The sequence below is a fragment of the Lucilia sericata genome, unplaced genomic scaffold, assembly GCF_015586225.1.
Source record: "Lucilia sericata isolate MDLA Ls3-8-SP2 unplaced genomic scaffold, ASM1558622v1 Contig000687F_arrow, whole genome shotgun sequence".
NCBI lineage: Eukaryota > Metazoa > Arthropoda > Insecta > Diptera > Calliphoridae > Lucilia > Lucilia sericata.
Window position 1 is genome coordinate 26,333 of NW_023994690.1, and position 24,758 is coordinate 51,090.

At 34.6% G+C, this 24,758-nt stretch overlaps 3 protein-coding genes across 3 annotated transcripts; all 3 read right to left on the minus strand.

Annotated features, from left to right (window-relative positions):
* Positions 1 to 15,306: 15,306 nt before the first annotated feature.
* LOC119607316 lies at positions 15,307 to 16,521 on the minus strand. Its single transcript, XM_037961180.1, has one exon. The coding sequence runs from the start codon at positions 16,381 to 16,383 to the stop codon at positions 15,307 to 15,309; it is 1,077 nt and encodes a 358-aa protein (XP_037817108.1). The 5' UTR covers positions 16,384 to 16,521.
* Positions 16,522 to 16,557: 36 nt separating this feature from the next.
* On the minus strand, positions 16,558 to 17,015 carry LOC119607323 (neuropeptide-like 4). Its single transcript, XM_037961187.1, has 2 exons — positions 16,909 to 17,015; positions 16,558 to 16,824 (listed from the first exon to the last, which is right to left on the minus strand). Exons 1-2 carry the CDS (start codon positions 16,918 to 16,920, stop codon positions 16,672 to 16,674), a joined length of 165 nt encoding a protein of 54 aa, XP_037817115.1. The 5' UTR covers positions 16,921 to 17,015; the 3' UTR covers positions 16,558 to 16,671.
* A 2,792-nt stretch (positions 17,016 to 19,807) lies between these two features.
* Positions 19,808 to 20,376, minus strand: LOC119607322 (neuropeptide-like 4). The gene is made up of 2 exons (XM_037961186.1): positions 20,217 to 20,376; positions 19,808 to 20,154 (listed from the first exon to the last, which is right to left on the minus strand). Exons 1-2 carry the CDS (start codon positions 20,226 to 20,228, stop codon positions 19,999 to 20,001), a joined length of 168 nt encoding a protein of 55 aa, XP_037817114.1. The 5' UTR covers positions 20,229 to 20,376; the 3' UTR covers positions 19,808 to 19,998.
* Between the last annotated feature and the right edge of the window lie 4,382 nt (positions 20,377 to 24,758).

Sequence of the window (24,758 nt, forward strand, 5' to 3'; positions counted from 1 at the left end):
ATTCTTTCAATATTTTCATTACACATAATACCTTCTTACTTATTTTTTTCATAATAAACTAAACGTTTTTATTGGTTTTAAATAAAATAAATAAAATTGTATTTTATTAAAACTTTAATTAGAAAAAAATTCACTTGCACAGCATTTATTTTAAAAGTTCAACTGGTCTACGTCAGAATTATTTTAAAAATAAAAGGAAAAAAACTAAATATATAATTGACTTTTAATGAAATTGTTTGTTCAGTAAAAAGTTATGAATTTCAATTACTTTACCAAAATATTACAAATATGCAATTTTAAGCTGCTACAAAAATTTTCATAAATTCACTTTATTTGAATCTATAAATTGGCTTTAGTTTGGCATACAACCAAGGCTTTTTATGTTTTAGTGATTAATTTAATAAAAACCTGAAATTTTTCAACTTAAATAGATTATAATTATCGGATTGAAAGGAATACTAAATTAGGGTTTTTAAAATAAACTTTGCACGTCTTCTTCTTTGCACTGCATTATCCAAACAACTGCCTTATCATATTATAATTTGATTCGTTGGAGAAAAAAATAGGGATTCGTGGGTCAAACAAAGTATACATACGTGTCAAATTTTATCAAATTATCTTGAAAATTGGCCTTGTAGTTAATTTCTATGGGCGGACAGACAGAAAACTTAGAAAACTGCACAATCGATCAACTGCATTATCATGTCATAATTTGAAGACATAATTAGATTCGGAGGATAGGTTAGGTTGATAGCAGGATGTATACTACATCAAATCCGAAAAAATACACGCTCCTTTTCATGAGAAAAAAGAATTTTCACTGAATGTTTTATTTTTCAATGTTCAGAAACTCAGTTTCCTGGAAGTAATTCCTATGAATTTTCCAAACAGTGTTAGTCAGGAATGTTATTTCCGAAATAACATCCCTTCCAAGATACTTGAATCTAACTTCGGCGAATGCCTGACAGTGGCAAAGAAAGTGCTCCAGAGTTTCACTGTCCTCTCCACATGCTTTACATTAATCTGAATCCGCACGTCCAATTTTATATTGATGTGCTCGTAATCCTGTGTGTGTCCAATCAGAATACGTACCATCATACTAACCTCAGACTTGATCATTTTGATTAGATTTCTCGTCTTGCTCTAATCAGGGTCACCCCATAGAATCTTTGGGGTTCTACCCAGCGTTTCATTATTCCAAGATGCCTTATGGGATTCTCTCACCCATATTTTTAATTAAGCTTTTATTGCGTCGAATGGTTTTGCGTTCGTAAGGTTAACTACCTCGAGCACCCTTCCCTTTAAAGCTATTACATTCACCGTTTCGTTGCCGACTACTTCCGAGATTCGGAGGATAAAATAGGTCTTAGAGGTGAAATAATGGACCAATTTTAAATATTCTCAATAGGATTCTTTCTTGGGTCAAATAAAGCATACGTGTTAAATTTTATCAAATTACTTTGAAAATTCGATTACAAAGTTTACATGGACGGACAGAAAGACAGGGAGACGGACGGTATATTTTAACGCCTTACTAACATCATTACCAAACCAATGTAGATTATAATAAGAGTTTGTGTGAAGCAATTGCTTAAGGATAAAGATATTTAAGCCATTTTCTGAGGAAGACTTTTTATATGGGCTAGGGTCAAATGAGGTCTGATCATTAACTATGTGAAACGTAGTTAAGCCTATTTTTGTGCAGTTACTAGTATACTTCACATAATTATGAGCTACAAAGGCCTATTCTGGGAGTTCGGTTGCATGGGGTCTAGGTAAAATAATGGACCGATATCAATCAAAAATCAATACGGGTTGTCTTTTTGAAATACGTATACAATTTTTATCGAATTATCTCAAAAAAATCTGCGAACTGTAGTATAATTACAAGGTGCAGATATATCAAGGTATATGTCTAGAGTATTGAGAATCATAATCCAGTCACAGAACTTCTCAACCGCATCAGGTTTTCGAAATATCCTTATGTTTGAAAGACTCCGTTTTTGGCAATATCTGTGACATTATAATCAATAGCGCTAAGACCCGTTTATTTATTAAACAGATTTTTGAAACAGAGACAAAAACATACCTTGGTCTCAGAACTTCACAATCACATCCGATTTTCGAGTTATCGGTAATTTTGAAAACCCTGTTTTGGCGATATATGTGATGATATAACAGCGCGAAGACACGTTTATTTATAAAACAGATTTTTGAAGCAAAGGCCTAAAGGTCTGAAAGTTCATTAAAACTTTAATCTCTTTCATATCTTCTTCGCAATCCGTTAGAAAAGTATACTTTGGTCTATGGGTTTTAAATCTGCTAGATCAGTCAAAAAATCCGAAAATCATTCTCATATTCATATTAGTATCGATTCAGTATAAATCAATAAAACCTATGCAACTATAGGTAGAGCGGCAAATTTTTAACCCAGAGATCCAGGTGAAAATATCTTGTTTCGCACAATTTTAAAATTGACCAAAATTGCATAGGACAAAGGGCTGCTATATCAATTCAATAGATCGAAAATTACCGAAAAACAATCTGTTCTAAACTACTGTGATATCTCTAACGCCGTTCCAGTACCAACCCCATTAGGTTTTATCAAATATAGTATCCTCAGAATCTATCTTCAAAGGGCTGAAAATAGCTGGAATAACCTAGAGACATGTAAAGGGGCCAAGATATTGTGACCCTCCTTCAATGAGAAACGCACAAGACACATTATAAATCGAATTAGATGGGATATATCGAGATTGATAGCAGTAATATAAGGACACTGGGCTACCCTTCAATGAACATTGTGTCAGTTGCAAAGACAGGTAAAAGGAAGAAACGACCTTCCATCTTCTCGGCAAATACCCTGCTATATACCTAAAAAGATCTTATCTAACCTTGATGAGATATCTGGATCTAAGCTTAATGATATCCTGAGATTTCTCACTGCTATAGGCTGGACCTAATACTACGCAATACTACATCTGACGAGTGGAGTGGTCCGGCCAAAACGGAGTCTCTTCGACTCTACTTGACTGTTCGCGCACCGTGAACTACCACGTTAACCAACCAACCAAACTACTGTGGAATGTTCTTGTACGTTCTTGTATAGCGCATATGTTCAAAGGTTCGGACTTGGCCATACTTTATAGTATAATTTCCCACTCGCATCCCACAAAGCGATCAAAAGGCTTTTAAAGAAGCAAAAACAGGGACCATTATGGGTAAATATTAATAGAGTACCGGTTTGACAAAAGAGTCAAATTTTGGCTCACTGTAACTGAGAGAGTTCTTGACCGATCTTGATGAAAGATATCGGTTTCAAAAGTTGGTTTACTCGACTTGAATTGTATCACGACAATAAACCTATTTAGATAAAACTGTGTACTGATTTCAACCAAAACACAGTCCGTCTTGTCGGGCTATAGATTTACTATTACAAATCTATGATTTGTAGAGGTCTTAAAGACTTCTTTTGGCCCCCTCTTGTTTTTGTTAAATACTAATTTTTGTAATATATTTTGATGGAACTTCAGATTTTGTTTTTTAGGTCCTGGATATAATTTCAGCTAAATTTTTGATTACGAGCTAAATATAGTGCAAAATTAAAGCATATTTTTGTTTAAGTTTTAAAATAGTTCCATTTTGGTTATATATTTGTTAAAAAGAAGTTTATTTTGAGGTAAAAAAAAGGCGAAGTAACTTTAAAAGTTGCAACTTTCATAAGTATCTATACATTTTAAATTTGAATAAAATTTTAGCAATTTTTATATTAATTCTTATGATTTTTAAAAAATTTTCGTCAAATCACTTTATTCATTTATTTTATATCACATATTTCTTTTATTATATTCATTCTTCTGTTTAAAATGTAATTTCATTTAAAATTTAATTTCTCTTCTTTCTAATTTTTTTTGTTGATGTGTAACATGACATCATTTTTATTTCAAACTCATACTAAGACTACAAGAGTCCTTTTTATGGTTTCACTAAAATTGCCAACTCACACACACACGCCTAAACTATTTGGCAAATATTACACAAACATTAGAAAAACGCGTTTTAAGGAAGGCGATGATACCAACACATGAGTGATGTCAACATTTCCGGCAACATATCCGTTTCAAATGACGTTTAATTCGCACACGATAACATTTAAAACGCACACGAATATGAGAAACAAAACGAAAAAAAAAAACAAATAAAATCAAATAAATGACATCAACTGTTAAAATATGAAATTCCTTTATTTTAACTACTAACACATGAAACACTACTGGCCCACTAGCAGCACATCGAGTCAGACATTTTCCGTATAACGCATTTTCAAGGCTTAATTAAAGATTCCGTATTATTTGGCTATTTCAGACATGATGGTTCAAAAGTTTAATAACAACTGATTGTGAAAATATAAAATGAACTCAATATGAAGGTCCTTTCTATTTAACTCTTTTTATTAAGCCCAACATACACTCAAACACGCATTCTAACGAACGCATCACGAAAAACGAATCATTTTTTTCAAATGAGTTTTATTTTATATATTTTTTTCATTTTTTTTTCCAAAAACAAAAATCGGAAAATGCGTTACAACACAATAATTTCTTTGTTAGTTCCCTTGATTCGTTTCGAATTGCGTACAAATCACGGCGATGGCAAAATTATACTGAACTGTTTTACAATCCTGTTAAATCCTTAAATGTTGTTGCTGCAGCAGCTAGCAAAAAGAAAACAAAATTCTTGGCAACATACAAAAGTATTCTCACATCATTGTCGTCGCGTCGTCCTCATCAACATCAGCCATCAACATCATCATCATCAGTAGCGCCCTAACGCGCCCCACCAACGACCAAAAAAGTACTTTAAAATTAGCATTCATTTGCAACAAGAAACATTCGTGCGTAACACATCGTGTATGCGTGTTTTGTTGTTTTTTATTCCCCTCAACTTCGTGTTCCTTTTTTACTCCAATAAACATGTTGACACAGTTTTTAGAATTGTTATGTTTAGCATCCTTGCAACACACACACAATAGCTCAAACTCTTACCTACAACTCTCCCATTCATGTTACCGTTATCATAACAAAAACACCAAAATTGCAAGGAAACATTCTCGAAAGGGCGAGAAAGAGCGTAAAAAGTCACTCAATTTATTTATGAAAACAAACTCTCTAGTTCGATACTCGTTTTTTTGTTGTGCTACATTTAAAAGTTGCTCAACATGCTTAGCTACAAATGTTTATAACAATTAATAACTAAAATATCCTTGAACTATTTACTTTGTTTAAGGGATTGCTATAAGGACATTATAACAGTTAGAAAAAATACTATTTACTATTACTAGTGACATCTAGCGTGTGTAAAAAGTACTACATACTTTTTCAAGGATTCTATAAAAGTTAGATAAATAAAAGGACTCAAATGCTTAAAAAATATGGAAATATTTAAATTATAACACTTTAGTTTTAGCTAATACAACAACCATTACAAAAAAAAACGTTAAAAACTTAGAATAAATAAGAACAAGAATTGTGTATAACAGTTATCTTTGAGGACACAAAGAGATACAATGTCATTTAAACCCACCATCAAACTACCTATTGGGGTTAAAACTTAAAAATATAAATGTTTTCCAAGTATTGGCAACAAACACCTTGTTTCTGCTCTAAAAACTGCACACAAACGAACAAACTATCTCTAGTCTAGTATCTAGTCTCGACTATATTCTGGACTATAGTCTAGTCTATAGTTTAGTCTATAGTCTAGTCTATAGTTTAGTCTATAGTCTAGTCTATAGTTTAGTCTATAGTCTAGTCTATAGTTTAGTCTACAGTCTAGTCCATAGTCTAGTCTAGTCTAGTCTATAGTCTAGTCTATAGTCTAGTCTATAGTCTAGTCTATAGTCTAGTCTATAGTCTAGTCTATTAGTCTAGTCTAGTCTATAGTCTAGTCTATAGTCTATCTATAGTCTAGTCTGAGTCTAGGCCTATAGTCTAGTCTATAGTCCTAGTCTATAGGCTAGTCTATAGTCTACGGCTATAGGTCTAGTCTATAGTCTAGTCTATAGGCTAGTCTATAGTCTAGTCTATAGTCTAGTCTAATAGTCCTAGTCTATAGTCCTAAGTCTATAGTCTAGTCTATAGTCTAGTCTATAGTCTAGTCTATAAGTCCCTAGGTCTCAATAGTCTAGTCTATAGTCCTAGTCTATAGTCTAGTCTATAAGTCTAAGTCTATAAGTCTAGTCTAATAGTCCTAGTCTATAGTCTAGTCTATAGTCTAGTCTATAGTCGAAGTCTATAGTCCTAGTCTATAGTCCTAGTCTATAGTCTAGTCTATAGGTCTAGTCCTATAGTCTAGTCCTATAGTGCTAGTCTAATTCTAGTCTAGAGTCCCTATGTCTATAGTCGAGTCTATATATAGCTATAGTCAGTCTATAGTACTAGTCTATAGTCTAGTCCTATAGTCTAGTCTATAGTCTATCTATATTCTAGTCTATATTCTAGTCTATATCAGTCAAGTACGAGTCTATAGTCTAGTCTAAAGTCTAGTCTTAGTCAGTCTATAGTCTAGTCTATAGTCTAGTCTATATCTTTCTATAGTCTAGTCTATAGTCTAGTCTATAGTCTAGTCTATAGTCTAGTCTATAGTCTAGTCTATAGTCTAGTCTATAGTCTAGTCTATAGTCTAGTCTATAGTCTAGTCTATAGTCTAGTCTATAGTCTAGTCTATAGTCTAGTCTATAGTCTAGTCTATAGTCTAGTCTATAGTCTAGTCTATAGTCTAGTCTATAGTCTAGTCTATAGTCTAGTCTATAGTCTAGTCTATAGTCTAGTCTATAGTCTAGTCTATAGTCTAGTCTATAGTCTAGTCTATAGTCTAGTCTATAGTCTAGTCTATAGTCTAGTCTATAGTCTAGTCTATAGTCTAGTCTATAGTCTAGTCTATAGTCTAGTCTATAGTCTAGTCTATAGTCTAGTCTAGTCTAGTCTATAGTCTAGTCTATAGTCTAGTCTATAGTCTAGTCTATAGTCTAGTCTATAGTCTAGTCTATAGTCTAGTCTATAGTCTAGTCTATAGTCTAGTCTATAGTCTAGTCTATAGTCTAGTCTATAGTCTAGTCTATAGTCTAGTCTATAGTCTAGTCTATAGTCTAGTCTAGTCTAGTCTATAGTCTAGTCTATAGTCTAGTCTATAGTCTAGTCTATAGTCTAGTCTATAGTCTAGTCTATAGTCTAGTCTATAGTCTAGTCTATAGTCTAGTCTATAGTCTAGTCTATAGTCTTGTCTATAGTCTAGTCTATAGTCTAGTCTATAGTCTAGTCTATAGTCTAGTCTATAGTCTAGTCTATAGTCTAGTCTATAGTCTAGTCTATAGTCTAGTCTATAGTCTAGTCTATAGTCTAGTCTATAGTCTAGTCTATAGTCTAGTCTATAGTCTAGTCTATAGTCTAGTCTATAGTCTAGTCTATAGTCTAGTCTATAGTCTAGTCTATAGTCTAGTCTATAGTCTAGTCTATAGTCTAGTCTATAGTCTAGTCTATAGTCTAGTCTATAGTCTAGTCTATAGTCTAGTCAATAGTTTAGTCCATAGTCTAGTCTATAGTCTAGTCTATAGTCTAGTCAATAGTTTAGTCCATAGTCTAGTCTATAGTCTAGTCTATAGTCTAGTCTATAGTTTAGTCTATAGTCTAGTCTATAGTCTAGTCTATTGTCTAGTCTATTGTCTAGTCTATAGTCTAGTCTATAGTCTAGTCTATAGTTAGTCTATAGTCTAGTCTATAGTCTAGTCTATAGTCTAGTCTATAGTCTAGTCTATAGTCTAGTCTATAGTCTAGTCTATAGTCTAGTCTATAGTCTAGTCTATAGTCTAGTCTATAGTCTAGTCTATAGTCTAGTCTATAGTCTAGTCTATAGTCTAGTCTATAGTCTAGTCTATAGTCTAGTCTATAGTCTAGTCTATAGTCTAGTCTATAGTCTAGTCTATAGTCTAGTCTATAGTCTAGTCTATAGTCTAGTCTATAGTCTAGTCTATAGTCTAGTCTATAGTCTAGTCTATAGTCTAGTCTATAGTCTAGTCTATAGTCTAGTCTATAGTCTAGTCTATAGTCTAGTCTATAGTCTAGTCTATTAGTCTAGTCTATAGTCTAGTCTATAGTCTAGTCTATAGTCTAGTCTATAGTCTAGTCTATAGTCTAGTCTATAGTCTAGTCTATAGTCAGTCTATAGTCTAGTTCTATAGTCTAGTCTATAGGTCTAGTCTATAGTCTAGTCTATAGTCTAGTCTATAGTCTAGTCTATGTCTAGTCCTAGTCTAGTCTATAGTCCTAGTCTAGTAGTCCTAGTCATAGTCTATAGTCTAGTCTATAGTCTAGTCTATAGTCTAGTCTATAGTCTAGTCTATAGTCTAGTCTATAGTCTAGTCTATAGTCTAGTCTATGGTCTAGTCTATAGTCAGTCTATAGTCTAGTCTATAGTCTAGTCTATAGTCTAGTCTATAGTCTAGTCTATAGTCTAGTCTATAGTCTAGTCTATAGTCTAGTCTATAGTCTAGTCTATAGTCTAGTCTATAGTCTAGTCTATAGTCTAGTCTATAGTCTAGTCTATAGTCTAGTCTATAGTCTAGTCTATAGTCTAGTCTATAGTCTAGTTTAGTCTAGTCTATAGTCTAGTCTATAGTCTAGTCTATAGTCTAGTCTATAGTCTAGTCTATAGTCTAGTCTATAGTCTAGTCTATAGTCTAGTCTATAGTCTAGTCTATAGTCTAGTCTATAGTCTAGTCTATAGTCTAGTCTATAGTCTAGTCTATAGTCTAGTCTATAGTCTAGTCTATAGTCTAGTCTATAGTCTAGTCTATAGTCTAGTCTATAGTCTAGTCTATAGTCTAGTCTATAGTCTAGTCTATAGTCTAGTCTATAGTCTAGTCTATAGTCTAGTCTATAATCTAGTCTATAGTCTAGTCTATAGTCTAGTCTATAGTCTAGTCTATAGTCTAGTCTATAGTCTAGTCTATAGTCTAGTCTATAATCTAGTCTATACTAGTATAGTCTAGTCTATAGTCTAGTCTATAGTCTAGTCTATAGTCTAGTCTATAGTCTAGTCTATAATCTAGTCTATAGTCTAGTCTATAGTCTAGTCTATAGTCTAGTCTATAGTCTAGTCTATAGTCTAGTCTATGGTCTAGTCTATAGTCTAGTCTATAGTATATAAGATGTCGTGTTATAGGTTAACTTTCTGAACCCATCGAAAACGTTTCAAAAGGTACGGTTTTCCTTGGGAAACTGTAGAAAACCTTTAGCATATTCCTTTAAGAGCGTTATCTGAGATATCTTGGTAAAGTACTTTTTCATAGGTAGCTACATCAACAGCTACTGAAGAGAAATATATATAGTACCTTTCATGTGTCTGCCCCAAAAGCAAACCCCAGTTGGTTTTCAGTTTACAACAATCATTCACATTCGGAACATTTGCAGATCATTTTGCCGATCTAATCATTCCCATAGTACACGTGAAAACAAATCGGTACTTGTTATAATCTAAATTTGATAAGATTCATTAGTGACACATCCCTGAGACCCTTTAGTTTAAATAAGAGGCTTATGCTACATATGATATGATATCACAACCTGTGCACTTAAAGATCAGCTATAAGAACTCCTAACGAATTACGATCAAGGGCAAAAGAGTGAATGTCCTAAGTAAATGCTAAGATGATACAGAAAGTGAATTCTATTGAGTATAAATTTCATGTCCAAGGTTGGATTCCTAAGGGATGATGTCAAGCTGCATACTTAGATGGTGGTTAGAAGTTCCATGTTTCGATATAGTTCAGGGATATTTCTCGAGGTTGTATTGGTTTCAGCCTGAAAAATAAATACATATCCAAGAAATGTCGAAAAATTTTACCGAGGCAGTACCCCTCTTACAGTTTTTTTAACTATAAGCATAAATATAGAACGAATCATACCCAAGTATAATGTTGGTAGCCCAGTGTTTTCCTGTTGGTATTTCTGATTTGAAAGGTCCTATTCAACATATTTCTCGTTCAGTGTTATACTTTTATCAATCCCTCAGAACCTCAACTATAAAGAATATAAATGCATTGTTGATGGCACCCTCTATATCCAAAAAAGTTGTCATGACAGATTGTGGCGATTACGCAAAGCTGTTCTTTTATTCTCACAAAATAATAGAAGATATATTTATGCTCCTGTAGACATCCTTTAAATACAAATACTTAAATATCAAATGATACATTAATTTCTATCAAATGTTTCCTCGACGTAAAACAGCGCTGATCGTCCTTAAGATATGCGTTTTCTGCCTTATAGTACAGGACTGCGGGATTGACATGAATATCATTAAGACTTTTAAGTGATTCGGTACTACTTTCCCCAAAACCTACCATCTAGTTTCATTGAGAAACCTTTTGTTCGGAAAGTAACTTCCATAGGCGGAATGTTATACTTTTCAAATCTCCCCAGAACTGCTTAGCCCTTTTGGTTTTCCGTTTGAAAGTGTTAAAGTTAAAACCTTAGACCCAGCTCCCTGAGTTATTGTTCATATTAGCATTGTTGACAGATATTCTATACGCTTTCTTTAGGAGCATTAGCCTTTGAAATCCATCATGGTTCGGACCTACCGTTCTCTTCACGAGATTTTATTTTATTTCACTGTAAAACTATCATTTACAACATTTAAATGTTTGCCATAACTAATCAATTTGTTTAACTTTATATATTTACAAACACATTATTTGCAAAAAAAAATATATATATTTCAAATCATTCCGTATTGAAATACAATACTCCAACATTTATGCTAAATAGATAATGTAGAACTTAATAATACATTTTTGCTCACAAAAAAATAATAACAATTGCAATTGTAATAATTACTCATTATAGTGCGTGATGTGTACTGTGGACAATATGTGGGCACAACTTTACACGCTTTGGCTCTCCGTACGTTTTGGATTTTATGGGTCAAATGTAAATAAAAATAATAAATAAATGGGTTAGGGAAAACAACAACAACTGCACAAACCTATTGATGATATTTTGCCACTTTTACTCACTCATTCTATATAGTCATCATTCAAACATTTTTACGTGTCATTAAATGTTTTCGTTTACCTAACACACCCATTGATCCCCCCAACCATACTTACTTATTGCGGTATTTTGTGGGAACTAAAACATTTTCGTGGTTTTTACATACATTATGCCACAAATATTCTATGAAAATATGAGATTTAGAATCAACAAAAATTGCGGAAAATAAAAATAATAAAACAAAAAAAAAATAGTTAAATAGTCGCCATTGCATTAGATGACGATGATGCATGTTCATGCATGCAAATTACGAATTTATGCAACATTTGAAAAATTGGGCTTTGCATTTGGGGAAAGAAAATACTAATGTTTTCCCTAATACCCCTCCTCTTCCAAAAGGCAATAACAACAATTGAAATATGAAAAATAAAACAAATACACAAACTCACTAAAAAGTAACTAAATCCGTATTAAAAATAATGATTTTGTTTTTGTATTTTTAACAATGAATGATTTTAAAATTCATAAAATGTTCTCAAATAGAAATGAGATTACGAATCACCATCACAATCAGGAATCGCCATCATATCGCATCGCATCACATCATACACAACCAACAGTTTGAATTTAAATGAATGAATCTACACCACATCACTGGTCAACATATACAAAAACAGGAAAAAAGAATTCTCGAAAAAGCAGGAATTTTGGCTATTTACTAAAACAAAAAATCCAACAATAACAACAACTTACTTCACTAGTGTAGTAAAGTAACTAAGTGTACAAATTTTATACATTTATGGGTTTTGAATTTATTTCTTATGATTTGGCATAAAGCCAGTTAAAATTAGACACTGGACAACAAATTAATAACACTATTCTTGTAAAAGTTCGATACTTCCTTTCTGTGTAAATTTTTCTGTTCGTATAGTTGTCGCTGAGTTCATAATCTTTTGCCCAATATTACTCGGGACATTCCGGAGGTAAGATTAATTTTGTTGATATCCCCACTATAACTGACGGCAAGGTAATAATATCTATTTGGTAGAAAAAGAAAAGCGTCTCATCTATGTTGAAATGCTGAAATCTGGACTGCTGTCCCTATCGGTCTGAAGTAGTGTCTCGACGATATGGCTTTTTAAGAATCCTATGTAGGAATACCATTCAATCAATACGTATTATTGTAATGAATAATAGAAAATATTTTTCTGAAAAATCCTCAGTTCCCCATCAACGATTGAAAATCTTAATCTCAGTACAATCGGTTCAGAAAAGTTGATCTCAAAATTGGGAATTTTGGAAAAATAATTAAAAGTAGGGAACCGAATATTTTTATTCTTCTATTATTTATTACATTGATACGCATCGCTTGAGAGGTATTCCCAGAAAAAGAGTGGTTCACGGGACACCCTTAGCTAGTTAGTTAGTCAGTCAGTCAGTCAGTTAGTTAGTTAGTTAGTTAGTTAGTTAGTTAGTTAGTTAGTTAGTTAGTTAGTTAGTTAGTTAGTTAGTTCGTTAGTTAGTTAGTTAGTTAGTTAGTTAGTTTTAGTTAGTTGTTATTAGTTAGTTTAGTTAGTTTTAGTTAGTTAGTTAGTTCGTTAGTTAGTTAGTTAGTTAGTTATTAGTTTGTTAGTTCGTTAGTTAGTTAGTTAGTTAGTAGTTAGTTGTTAGTTCGTTCGTTAGTTAGTTAGTTCGTTCGTTAGTTAGTTTTAGTTCGTTAGTTCGTTAGTTCGTTAGTTAGTTAGTTCGTTCGTTAGTTAGTTAGTTCGTTTCGTTAGTTCGTTAGTAGTTCGTGTTCGTTTCGTTAGTTCGTTCGTAGTTTTAGTTCGTTAGTTAGTTTTGTTTTTTCGTTCGTTAGTTCGTTAGTTCTTTCGTTCGTTCGTTCGTTCGTTAGTTCGTTCGTTAGTTTTAGTGTTCGTTCGTTTCGTTCGTTGTTGTTCGTTCGTTTCGTTCGTTCGTTGTTCGTTCGTTGTTAGTTCGTTCGTTCGTTTTCGTTTCGTTCGTTGTTCGTTCGTTCGTTAGTTCTTAGTTCGTTTCGTTTTTGTTCGTTCGTTCGTTTTTGTGTTAGTTGTTTTTAGTTCGTTGTTAGTTCGTTTTGTTCTTTGTTCGTTCGTTCGTTCGTTCGTTCGTTCGTTTTCGTTCGTTCTTCGTTCGTTCGTTTTCGTTCGTTCGTTCGTTCGTTCGTTTAGTCGTTCGTTCGTTCGTTCGTTCGTTCGTTTCGTTCGTTCGCGTTCGTTCGTTCGTTCGTTCGTTCGTTGTTCGTTCGTTCTTCGTTCGTTCGTTCGTTCGTTTCGTTCGTTCGTTTTGTTCGTTCGTTCGTTGTTCGTTCGTTCGTTCGTTCGTTCGTTCGTTCGTTCGTTCTTCGTTCGTTCGTTCGTTCGTTCGTTCGTTCGTTCGTTCGTTCGTTCGTTCGTTCGTTTCGTTCGTTCGTTCGTTCGTTCGTTCGTTCGTTCGTTTCGTTCGTTCGTTCGTTCTTCGTTCGTTCGTTCGTTAGTCGTTTTAGTAGTTAGTTAGTTAGTTCGTTAGTTAGTTAGTTAGTTCGTTCGTAGTTAGTTACTTCCATTGATATTGTGCTACGGGGCAGTTTCCTTCTTTTTCTCCTTTATCCTTGACCTACCACCAACCTGATGGAGAATGAGCTGCGACGTTCACATACGAGAAAGGCTGTAATTTGTTCTAAATACTACCAGAGATTCCGAAACTCTACTGGTCATAGAATATAAAGCGGAAATAGTTGAGTAAAGTCTTTGTACATGAACTGGGGTCAAGTAGGTATAAAAATTCCCTGAACTTATTGAAATACGTTGGGCCTCTTACCTCTATTACATATACAACTTAGTTCTAAATATTACGAGAGATTCCGAAACTGGACTGGTCACAGAATATAAAGCGGAAATAGTTGAGTAAAGTCTTTGTACATGTACGGTGGTGATTCGTTTTTAACCTAGAGGAACCAACGAATCTACAATTGCTGTTCTATATTACCTGACTACCTCTTTCTTACTTATTGTTTTATTTCAAAGTAAGATGGTAAATTTCTTTGGAAAACACCAATAAATAAACAATAATCCTTTTCTAATACACCCCATTAATAAAGTTTTAGCGATAATTAAAAGTATTTGTTACTTACAACAATAAAATCATGGTTTATCCATTTTTTTGGTCCTTTTTCCTTAATTGTTGTTGCTATAAAAATATGTTTGTGTAAGTGGGTGCAATTAAAACTCTATCCATTTATATTATTACCTTTTGTTCGGTCGTCTTGGTATTAAATAGTTGAAAAAAAGTCTCAAAACGAAATGAAAAGTTTCTTTTCGTTTCATTTGTTAATATATTTTTTAACTTATTTTGTAAAAGTTTTTCTTTAATAATTTTCGCTTTCTCTTGCTTTTTATTACTTTTCTTCATTTTTTTCTTTCGATGGAAGCTGGAAATATGGAATTGCTAAAGAAAAATAAGTATAAGTACCCTATGTTAAGCAATTACTTTGTAAAACATATTTGATATTTTGCAAGCAACTGATGCAATTATAAGCGACATTTTCGAATTTCAGCCTTCCGATTTAATAAAAACAATAAACATATATCCATGTATATATCCCAAGGTGCCGTTAAGGAAGCCTATACAATAATGTTCTAAATAAAACACACAAGGATATATTCATAAACCTTTAAGTCCATATAAAGAGTTCATGTTAAATTTGAAAAACATGTTTTGATGACGGTTATATAAGATTCGTTATAGCCGACTATAACACTCATATTTGTTACTTTTAATGTAGTAATTATTATTCTGGAATTAAAACACTTTTAGCTTTTCTCAATTTGTTGAAGTTAATAGAATTTAATCAAGCTTACAATTACTTTTCCAAATTTACTTTGTTATTAGAGCGATAAATAATTAAAATCATGCTTTAACATGCATGATTTATGTTCAAAACATTTTAATTGCAAACAAAAAATTAAAACAAGTAGGAAAGTATAGTTGGGTATGACCAACCACATTAGAACCTACTCCAGTTATGAATATTTATTTATCTATCTATCTATCTATCTATCTATCTATCTATCTATCTATCTATCTATCTATCTATCTATCTATCTATCTATCTATCTATCTATCTATCTATCTATCTATCTATCTATCTTTTTAATCGGCATAAATAAGTTTCATACGAATAGTTCTCTCGTTTATTGTGAAATATTCCCAGAGCTTTAATTCCCTAAAACAATAACAATACAAAGAGGATAATTAGCTCTTACAAATATGTAAAATTCTTATACCATTCAAATATCAACTCCCCCAAAGCATCATATAATAGTTCCAATTTCAGGAAACCAAAAATAATTTTTAATAGCTCCACCAAAAACCTCGGCAAGGGAGTTAGTTCAAAGACATCCTCAATAACATGAATATGATATAAAAGTTTTGGAAATAAGTCCATGTAATGCATTAGATCATTTTCCAGCATAGTTATACAGCCCAGATAACAGTTGCCTGGTAAATAGGATTCTATCTGAAAAAGATCACAATTTTCCTGCGTTGTATTAAGAGCAAGAGTATTTGATTTCCATAACAATTCGGGACGCACGACAAGAGAAAATTTCATTTTATCGGCCATCAAAAAGAAACGTTCTATATCGTTTTTGCAAGGTTCTAACGTCTGATTAATGGTGTCTATAAGTTGTAATATATCTTTAAGAGAAAAGGCAATATTATCGGCGATTTCTGGATCAGTTTGTATGAAACTATCTTGTAGTTTAATGCTGTGTACAGTTTCTGCATTAAAATAATCACCGGCAGAGCTAGTATTAGATATTTTAGCGGGAAGTTGTAAATCTTTTGCTTCGACACAACATTTTCTATTTAAAATGTTGACCAGACTTTTAATGGTTTCGGTTTGCAGCACTACCGTTTTCAAATCTATATAACGAGAACCAAATACCAGACAATATTTCTGAAAGGCCTTACTTGCTTTCCAACGGGACAATTCATTGTGTGTGATTGTGGTCATACCCAAGTGACCTTGTCTATGACGCTCTATAACATGTAACTTATAACGTTTTGCATGTGTACTAGCGGGCGTTATCAGAAGTAATATGTCTTCAGGCTTGAAGTCTCTTTTAAGTTTACCTATGATACGATCCAATACTGTATCCGCCGTTCGAAAAGAATTACGTTGAGTGGCTACTTTGGATTTTCTTCTGTTTGAGCTATCAACTTCTTCTGCACGAAAATCAATGAGATATTTGCTGGCAATGGGCTGCATAGTTCGTGTTATGCTGCGCACTGTACGAGTGCGATATAGAGATCTTGTCGTTTTAAACTCAGGCATGCTGGGCCAAGGGTTTAAAGTTTTTCTTCGGCTTTAAAGACAAATTGAGTTTTATTTTGTTTAGGAATTATTGTTTTTTAAATGACAATAGGTAAATATCTAAAACACAACCAGATCGTTAACGAATATATATATATCCCGTTATAGACCAACTTAATAAATAATGTTCTAAAATTTTTTTATGAATGCATTTAGTTAAACAAATTTATTAAAACAAAACCTTAGGTACAAAATTATTACAAGTCCATGTTCATAATATCCATTCCGTAAAATCCATATCAACTCCATTCAACCATAATAAACAGCGGGAGCAGCATAACCATAGGCAGGATAACCACTATAGTATACTTGAGGGGCGGGTGCTGGAGCTGGTTCAGGAGAGGCTACGGGAGAGGGAGCAGCTGTGGCCAAAGCCAACAAGACAGCGAACAACAAGAAGAACTAAAATAACAAGAAAAATCCATTAAACTTCTTTTACTTAGAATAACGATATTATAAATATTTCCAAAAATAACCAAAACTTACGATTTTGAACATTTTTTAGAGTTTAGTTTGAATTATAACTGGCAAAGTTAAATGCAGGAATGCTTGTTGTTTGAAATCTGCACCAGCCTTTTATACGCCTGAAGATCTAACCAAAAAAGATGATATCTAAATGCAGACCACAAAGAGGTAATAAAAATATTATATCATCATTGTGTAGAACAAAATTGAAGGAGAAACAGGTGAAACAGAAGTTAAATATATAATAAATAATTCAATTCAATGAAATTGATTTATTGATTTCAAACCCCGACTTAATTAAAATTCATAACATCAAACCATCGAAGTGAACAATTTTTGCACACACTTATCCAAATTGTTTTGGAGTTTAGTGCTAAAATATTAGTATAGAAACGGAAGTGTCCACATGTCGTCTAAATTTATTGTTTCTCTATGTCTAAGATAACATTGTTTAGATGCATATGTTACCCTTGGAAGCCCAACATATGAGAACTCAGGCTAGTTCAACCGCATGCTATGAAATAGTTCAGACTCCCATATAATCATAGGAGATTTATATGAGAGAATCACTGATTTTATCACTGTCTTCTACGTAAGCTACTCTATATTCGTCTAGATACGTTTGTCCAATTGTACCCGTAAACCTAGAATACATACTGTTGGATTTATTCATTATAAGGAGGCCAATCGTCTAGCTCTCCTTGATGCCACCCCATAAGATTTTAGTGGTCTTACCCACCGTTCCTCCAACCCAACCCAGGTAATGTCAAACGGTTTTACATTTGTCATGTTGGCTTCCTCTTATAGCAGATATATTCGGTTTTTCACAACCGACTATCCTTAAGTGGCTTGGTACCCTTATGAAGAGGAGCTTACCAATGGAAATATATTTATATTCAGTTACGATTCCGATCCATTTTACACATTCCGTAATAGTTAGTGTTATAGTTAATTAGGAATAATATATCCCAGTTTAAGTTTAAGAACAGGTTCCTGCAGATGTTTGCTATTATGTTAGCTTGACCACGATCAATGTCTCGTAGATCCCGACATTTCAGTTTCAGTACTATATATATGTCAGTACCCAATATGTCCAGTATACCCAATATGTCCAGTATACGACAGAAAAATCATCGTCAAAACAAAAGTCTTGGTTTAATCAGAAGTGCAGAATCTGATATAGAGAGCGAGCATTCAGAATTTGACATTGCAGTAAAAACTTCGAAACTGATCGCCACATGAAAATTCCAGATCTTCTTGAGCCAAAGTGTTAACATTCTTAGATTCATTCTTCATTCGCAAAAAAGGTATAAGCATGATGACCAGATTGACAAAACTAAACTTTTAGCTGAATTATTCGCGAATAGCTCTTGCTTCCAGCGAAGCGAAGTATCAACCACTGCCCGAGCTGGAAAGAGTACTATTAACTATGCCGAATATGTTTTTTCGAACTAGTGCAGTTAAAAGGGTATTAGCGTATCTCAACATCCCCAACAATTTACTTAACGACCCGCAGAAAAAATATTTTAAGTATTTCCATTCAAAACTTTGGCAATAGTTAAGTTGTGGCTCCTGATATATCCAAGGCATTAGTTAGGATTAATGTGGAAATGCTTTACGTGAACACCTGCCGTGTTGGGCTATTTCACGGTGATCTTTTCCAACCACTTGGTGAGCTTTTGTAAAGACTCTCAACCACCCCATTTTGGCAGGTGGCAATTTACGTATATGGAAGTTCCGGTCCAGTACACGTGCACTTAAGTACTTAAGCTATATAATCTCTGACCATTGCTGCCCCGTTGCTCAACTTCCGAGATGCAAAAAAATCACTTAAATTTACAACCATGCAGATGGAATAGCCTCTGTTGAGTCGGCAACAGCACCTAGAGGCGTAACCAGTAGACCGAAATACGAAAGCATCAAATAAGACTAAAATTCAATGGTATCACTTGTATAAGATACCTTTCATCCATCGCCATTCAATCCAGCACACTTCCCATTTATCCGATACACTCATAAGAGAACAACATACGACGGACTCACTCTAGGTATACGGGTGAATGAGTTTCGCATACCCCTACATTTATCCCGTATCATATACAATTAACATCAACTCATTTTCAACACTTAGTCCCACAGTCACTCCACTGTGGGGTATTCATGGTCATTCGGCAATAGTACCGAATTTATCCCGAAATATAGATTTCAATGTGCATCAGTCTTTTAACAGCAACTTACACTTCCCGCGAATTTCTGCTTAAACCACAGCCACTACGTGGATCCCGAAGGAACCTCAATCAACTGACCTGACAGGTCAAGTAATGCGGACAACTGGCCACCCGTAGTACCAGATTATGTGGTTCTCTGTTTAGACCCCATGTAAAATCATCCAAGGAATAGCCAGGGAGTGAAATGTCATCCCCAGTTTATAGTCCTGGTAGCACCTCTTTACTCCAGGTTTGCAATACACCAAGATGACGGTATTTTATCAAGGGGGGACATTCGTTAGGATGTGGCATGGTGTGGCATGGTAAAATTCAATTGCATTTGATGTCGCTACTTTGCGCCAATGAATGACACTATTTACAGATCTAGTAGGAATCTCTCGTAGCTACTTTTCGTTCATTCATTCTTTAAATCACCATCTCAATGTGGGGCACGTTTCACAGTTAAATATTCTTCTGAAATAAGGCAAATTCTTTCCGATAGAACACACCCATTTGCAGTAGATTGAATCGCACATTGCTCTACAATGAGAATTCGTTCTTAGGTCTTATATTCTATATATGTCAACTTCCCCCCACATCTCCTGAGTGTTGGTTTAAAAAAAAAAAGTGGGCCGGTTTAAGATCTGACAATTTTCATATCTTAGTCTTATCTCTCTTTTCCCCGACACTTCTAATAATAAAAGACAAATTTCTTATCTTTTTAAATGCATTTAATAAAACAAAAAATGTTTAAAAATAAAAAACAAAAACACTAAGATCTAACATGAAAACGAGGCCATATTCCCAATATCCATTCCATTACTGTTCCAATTCCGATTCGTGTTCCGACTAAGTTACTCAATCAAATATATGTATTATTAATCCAAAGCAAATGTTAAACGGATCAACCATAGTAGACGGCAGGATAAGCAGCATAACCAAAGGCAGGATAGCCGCTGTAAAATACTTGAGGAGCAGGGGCAGGAGCTGGATCGGGTGAAGCTACTGGAGAGGGAGCAGCAGCGGCGAAAGCCAACAAAGCAGCGAATAGCAAGAAGAACTGGAATAAGAAGGAATAATTATTAATTAATGAAAGATTGGAGTAAACGTAATCCTACTAACAATTTTAAACATTTTGTTGAATTTAATTTGAAATATGTCCGACAAAGTTGTATGCAGGAATGCTTGCTGTAACCAACTGGCACAAACAATTTATATACTCTGAGGCAGAGAGAGAGAGAGTGAACTAAGCTCATTGAATTCCATTGCATTATTTAAACGAAATTATATGAAATCAACAATTTTCCTATATAAAGAAAATACTTAGAGGTAGATATAACCCCAAGTAATGTAAAAAAGGTGTAGGTACACCTAAAATATACTTTGTCTATATGTTTCTCCTATGTTATACATATCGCCTCAATTGGCAAAATTAATCTCATTCATTCATTGTTAAATTGAAACAATAAATCGATTTGAATTCCATGCACAAACTGACAATATTTTTTGGCATTATCAAATATGCCCAACTCTCATTAAATTCTAGCTACAGGCTAGAGCAAACGAAATAAGCGTTCCAGGCAAAAGTCACTTTAACAAACTCTCTAAATCATCTCTAATTGAATTTGTCATACGATATTCGTCACAACATTTTACAAAAAAAAATGTTCACTGTTGTTTTGTCATTTTGTCTGTCTGTCAGCCCATTCGTCTGCCCTGTTGTTTAAAATTGAGTGTCATTTTTATATTAGTCTTTTTTTCCTTTTTCCCACTATAAATTGCAATCATCACCACCATCATCATCATCCATTGTCCATAGGTAGTCAAAGTATTTATTGTTCATACAACGCTTTATGGATTTTAAATACATTTTTTGTTGCATATTTGTTTCGTTCGTTCATTTTCGCCTGCTGTTTAATATTCGCAACAGTATTTCAGTCAAATTCCAAATATCACTACAATATTGCTAATTTAATTCATCTTTTAACAATCGACATTATTTCATAAATCAGTTTTTTTGAATCTGTATATCCTATAGTCAGTTTAGAAGGAAAAAAATTTTAGCGTACAATTGTAACGGAACCAAAATTGGTCTTGAGTCGAAAAATCTTCATTCGAGCTAATCTAAGAGATCAAGATAGTGCAACTGTTCCTGAAAGTTTCCGTCGTTTTTACAAGGAGAACCTACCTCTATTTTATGCCAACTCTTACACTTCTCCTCAACTCTTGCCACCGCGGTTTACTTCACCCTCAATCTGTCTACTTCATGTATGATCCCTTCTTCTGTTCCCTTACGGGTTACATTCTATAACAATTCTTGCCTTCGCCAGCGTTAGTTGAGACTCCCACTTTCAATGGATATGATTTGTGGGACTTTTCTCGATCCACGAATACTTACATGTCTCGAATTTCAGGTTTCACAACCGTAGGTTTAGGTTAAAAAGCTTCAAACTCCACCGGGAAATCATAGTGTTCATGGTGATTCTTTACCTAGAGTGTGAAGATCCAAAGATCAAGTAGGTTAGGAGGATGTATACTACATCAAATCCGAAGAAATACACCTAGGCCACTATCGGGCCTGTTGTGCTCTCCAATTCATGAAAAAAAAAAAGAAAAATTGTTCACTGAATGTATTATTTTTCCATGTTCAGAAACCAATCGGTGTTGGTTAAGAATGTTATTTCCGGAATAACATCACTTCCAAGATTCTTGGATCTAACTTCGACGAATTCCTGACAATGGCAAAGATGGTGCCCAGAGTTTCACTGTCCTCTCCACACGCTCTACATTCGTCTGAATCCGCACGTTCAATTTTGTATAAATGTGCACGTAATCCTGTGTGTCCACTCAGAATACGTACCATCATACTAACCTCAGACTTGCTCATTTTGAGGAGATTTCTCGTCTTGCTCTCATCAGGGTCACCCCATAGAATCTTTGTGGTTCTACCCACCGTTTCATTATTCCAAGAGGCCTTATGGGATTCTCTCATCCATATTTTTAATTCAGCTTTTGTTGCGTCGAATGGTTTTGCGTTTGTCATGTTAACTACATCGAGCTCCCTTCCCTTTAAAGCTATTGCATTCGCCCTTTCGTTGCCGACTACTCCCGAGTGGCCTGGTACCCATATGATGTGAACCTTACCTCTGGGAGAGTATTCAGTTAAAGCTTTCTTACAATCCAATACGGTCTTAGATTTAATTCTATCACCTGATATCGCCAGGCCCACTTTGTCCCCTAATTTAGAGCCATCCGTGTAGCAACGGATTCCTACAGGTATTTGCTGTAATGTTCCGCTTGACCAAGACATTCTATCTGGGATTAGCGTTTCAAAGTTTCCGACATATTCTGTGTCTGGTATGCGATCAGGCACGTCCGATGAATGTGTATAACTTTCCAATGTGTACAGTATACATTGATGACGTGTCCTATAACCGTTTTTGGCCAGTTCGCCTAAAGTAAAGAGCCGTTCGGCTGTAAGCGCCGCCTCATATCTTATATATGTTTCAATGGGTGGAATATCTAGCAACGTTTCCAGAGCCTTGGTTGAAGTAGTACACATGGCACCACTTATACCCAAGCAGCATGTACGCTGAACTCCCTGTAGTAGTTTGATATTACACTTTTTGTCCAAAGCAGTCCACCAGATTATTGAAGCATAAGCTAGAATTGGTCTAATTACACTTTTATAAAGCCAATTTGTCATAGTAGGACTAAGACCCCATTTCATGCCTATGGTTCTCCTACATATCGCCCAGCACCGATGTGCCTTGTTGATTCTATCCTCTATGTGGTGTCTCCATTTTAATATCCGGTCAAGTATTACACCTAAGTACTTTGTCTGTCACCGGTATCTTCTTGCCCAGGAAGCAAGGTCCAGTATATGTAGAAATTTTTGTCTTTCTTGTGAAAAGACAGATTTCCGTCTTCGCCGGGTTAACATTGAGGCCTCTCGGTTGAGCCCAGCTCAAGGCCGCATTCAGAGCCTCCTCAGCTCTTCTAAATAAGTAATTTGATCGAGTAACAAAACACTAGTATAAAACATTAATAAGAGGAGAGAGAGAGAGAAATGGTAACAGGTCGAAAAAGTTTACCGATTCGATTCACTAAAGAATGAAATGTGAGATAATCTGAGTCTCCCTATAAAAAGAAATGACTAAATCTTCTGATAAAACCTAATAGACTGCGTAGATTGAGTCATTATATAATCCCAGTTTCAATGGACACCGTTTGTGGGACTTTTCTCGTTTCACGAATACTAGCGTGTTCCAGGTTTCACAATCGTAGGTTAGGTTAAGAAGGATTATAAAAAACTGCAAACTCCACACGAAGACCATAGGATACTGATTCTCTACGTAGAGTCCGAAGATTCAAAAATAAAAACCAAAGCACTAGATAAAAACAAATAGAACATAAACAAGAGCAGAGATGGAGTAATGGAATCAGATCGATTCCCAAGAGGTTCCAACCAAGAAGTAAAGAAAATGTTGTGAGAGAATCTCAGTCTCTCTATAAAACAAAGTATAAGAAATTACTAATTTCCCTGACAAAACCTAGTAGACTGTTTCCCCCCAGTTCGCCATGTAACCTAGTTCCCAAAGATCCGCTACTCTAAGTCAATGGAATATTATATGATCGATCGCTCTAGTTGCTCTGCAAGTCTGTATAACCTACAATATTCTGGTATATTACTGTCCCACTTGCTAACAAAGGCCCCGTTAAGACCTCTGTCAGAAGATTCGGTATTCTAGGCCAATGGCAAATTATAGGCTCAATCGCTCTAGTTCCTCTGCATCTTTGCATAACCTACAATATTCTATAATATTACTGTCCCATAAGGTCCCGTTAAGATCTCTGTTAGAATCCTTATACTGTGCTTAACCAGTCCTATATGTATCTTGGTAGCCCTCACATCAAGTGTTGACCATAAGCCGTTTGATGTTTTGCAATTCGTTCTACTATTGCAGGAGTGGTTGATGATGTCTGGAATTCTCTCGTAAATCAAACTATAATATTGACAGATGGGTGGTTTCATTCTTCTTTTCCTATCATATATTTCAAAGTTCGTACCTAATCCAGCTAGTTCGTTCGTAACCTCATTACTATGTACATTGCAGTGCCACGACACCCAACACAACCTAATATATAGTAAACAGTCTCATAAGGTCTCTAAAATCATTTCTATAATCTACAACTTACTTTAAGAGTAGCTTGACTATCGACATAAAATGTTACAACCGACGCAATGTGATTCCGTATTAATTCCAAATCGCTGTTATAACTATTTGTAAGATACAAAATTCATCAGGAAGTGTGAAGTAATATATCATATTGATATATCAAACCGTCGGTATAAATTCGGCACCCATCAGACAGTCTATCGGATACAAGCCAATCGTCCCTAGTTAGAAATTCCATTATAGGTTGCTCGCTACCAAGCGAGTTCACTCGGAGGCCTTGTGGCCCATTGAGATACCCTTAGAATTACCATTCCCTAGCGATGAGAGAATGGTTACCCTCCCTAATTTCGTTGACTACTTGGTTCGTTCGGCCTCCATGTAAACCAGCCGGTGCTTTTAATAAAACCGATCATGTTTATCAGTGACGCATCTCTGAGACAGTCTAGATCATGGAAAAGAGCTCTACCCAGATAGAGTAGTCTGT

Coding starts and splice junctions, on each gene's coding strand:
- LOC119607316 (XM_037961180.1), bottom strand. CDS start 16,383: ATGCCTGAGTTTAAAACGACAAGATCTCTATATCGCACTCGTACAGTG.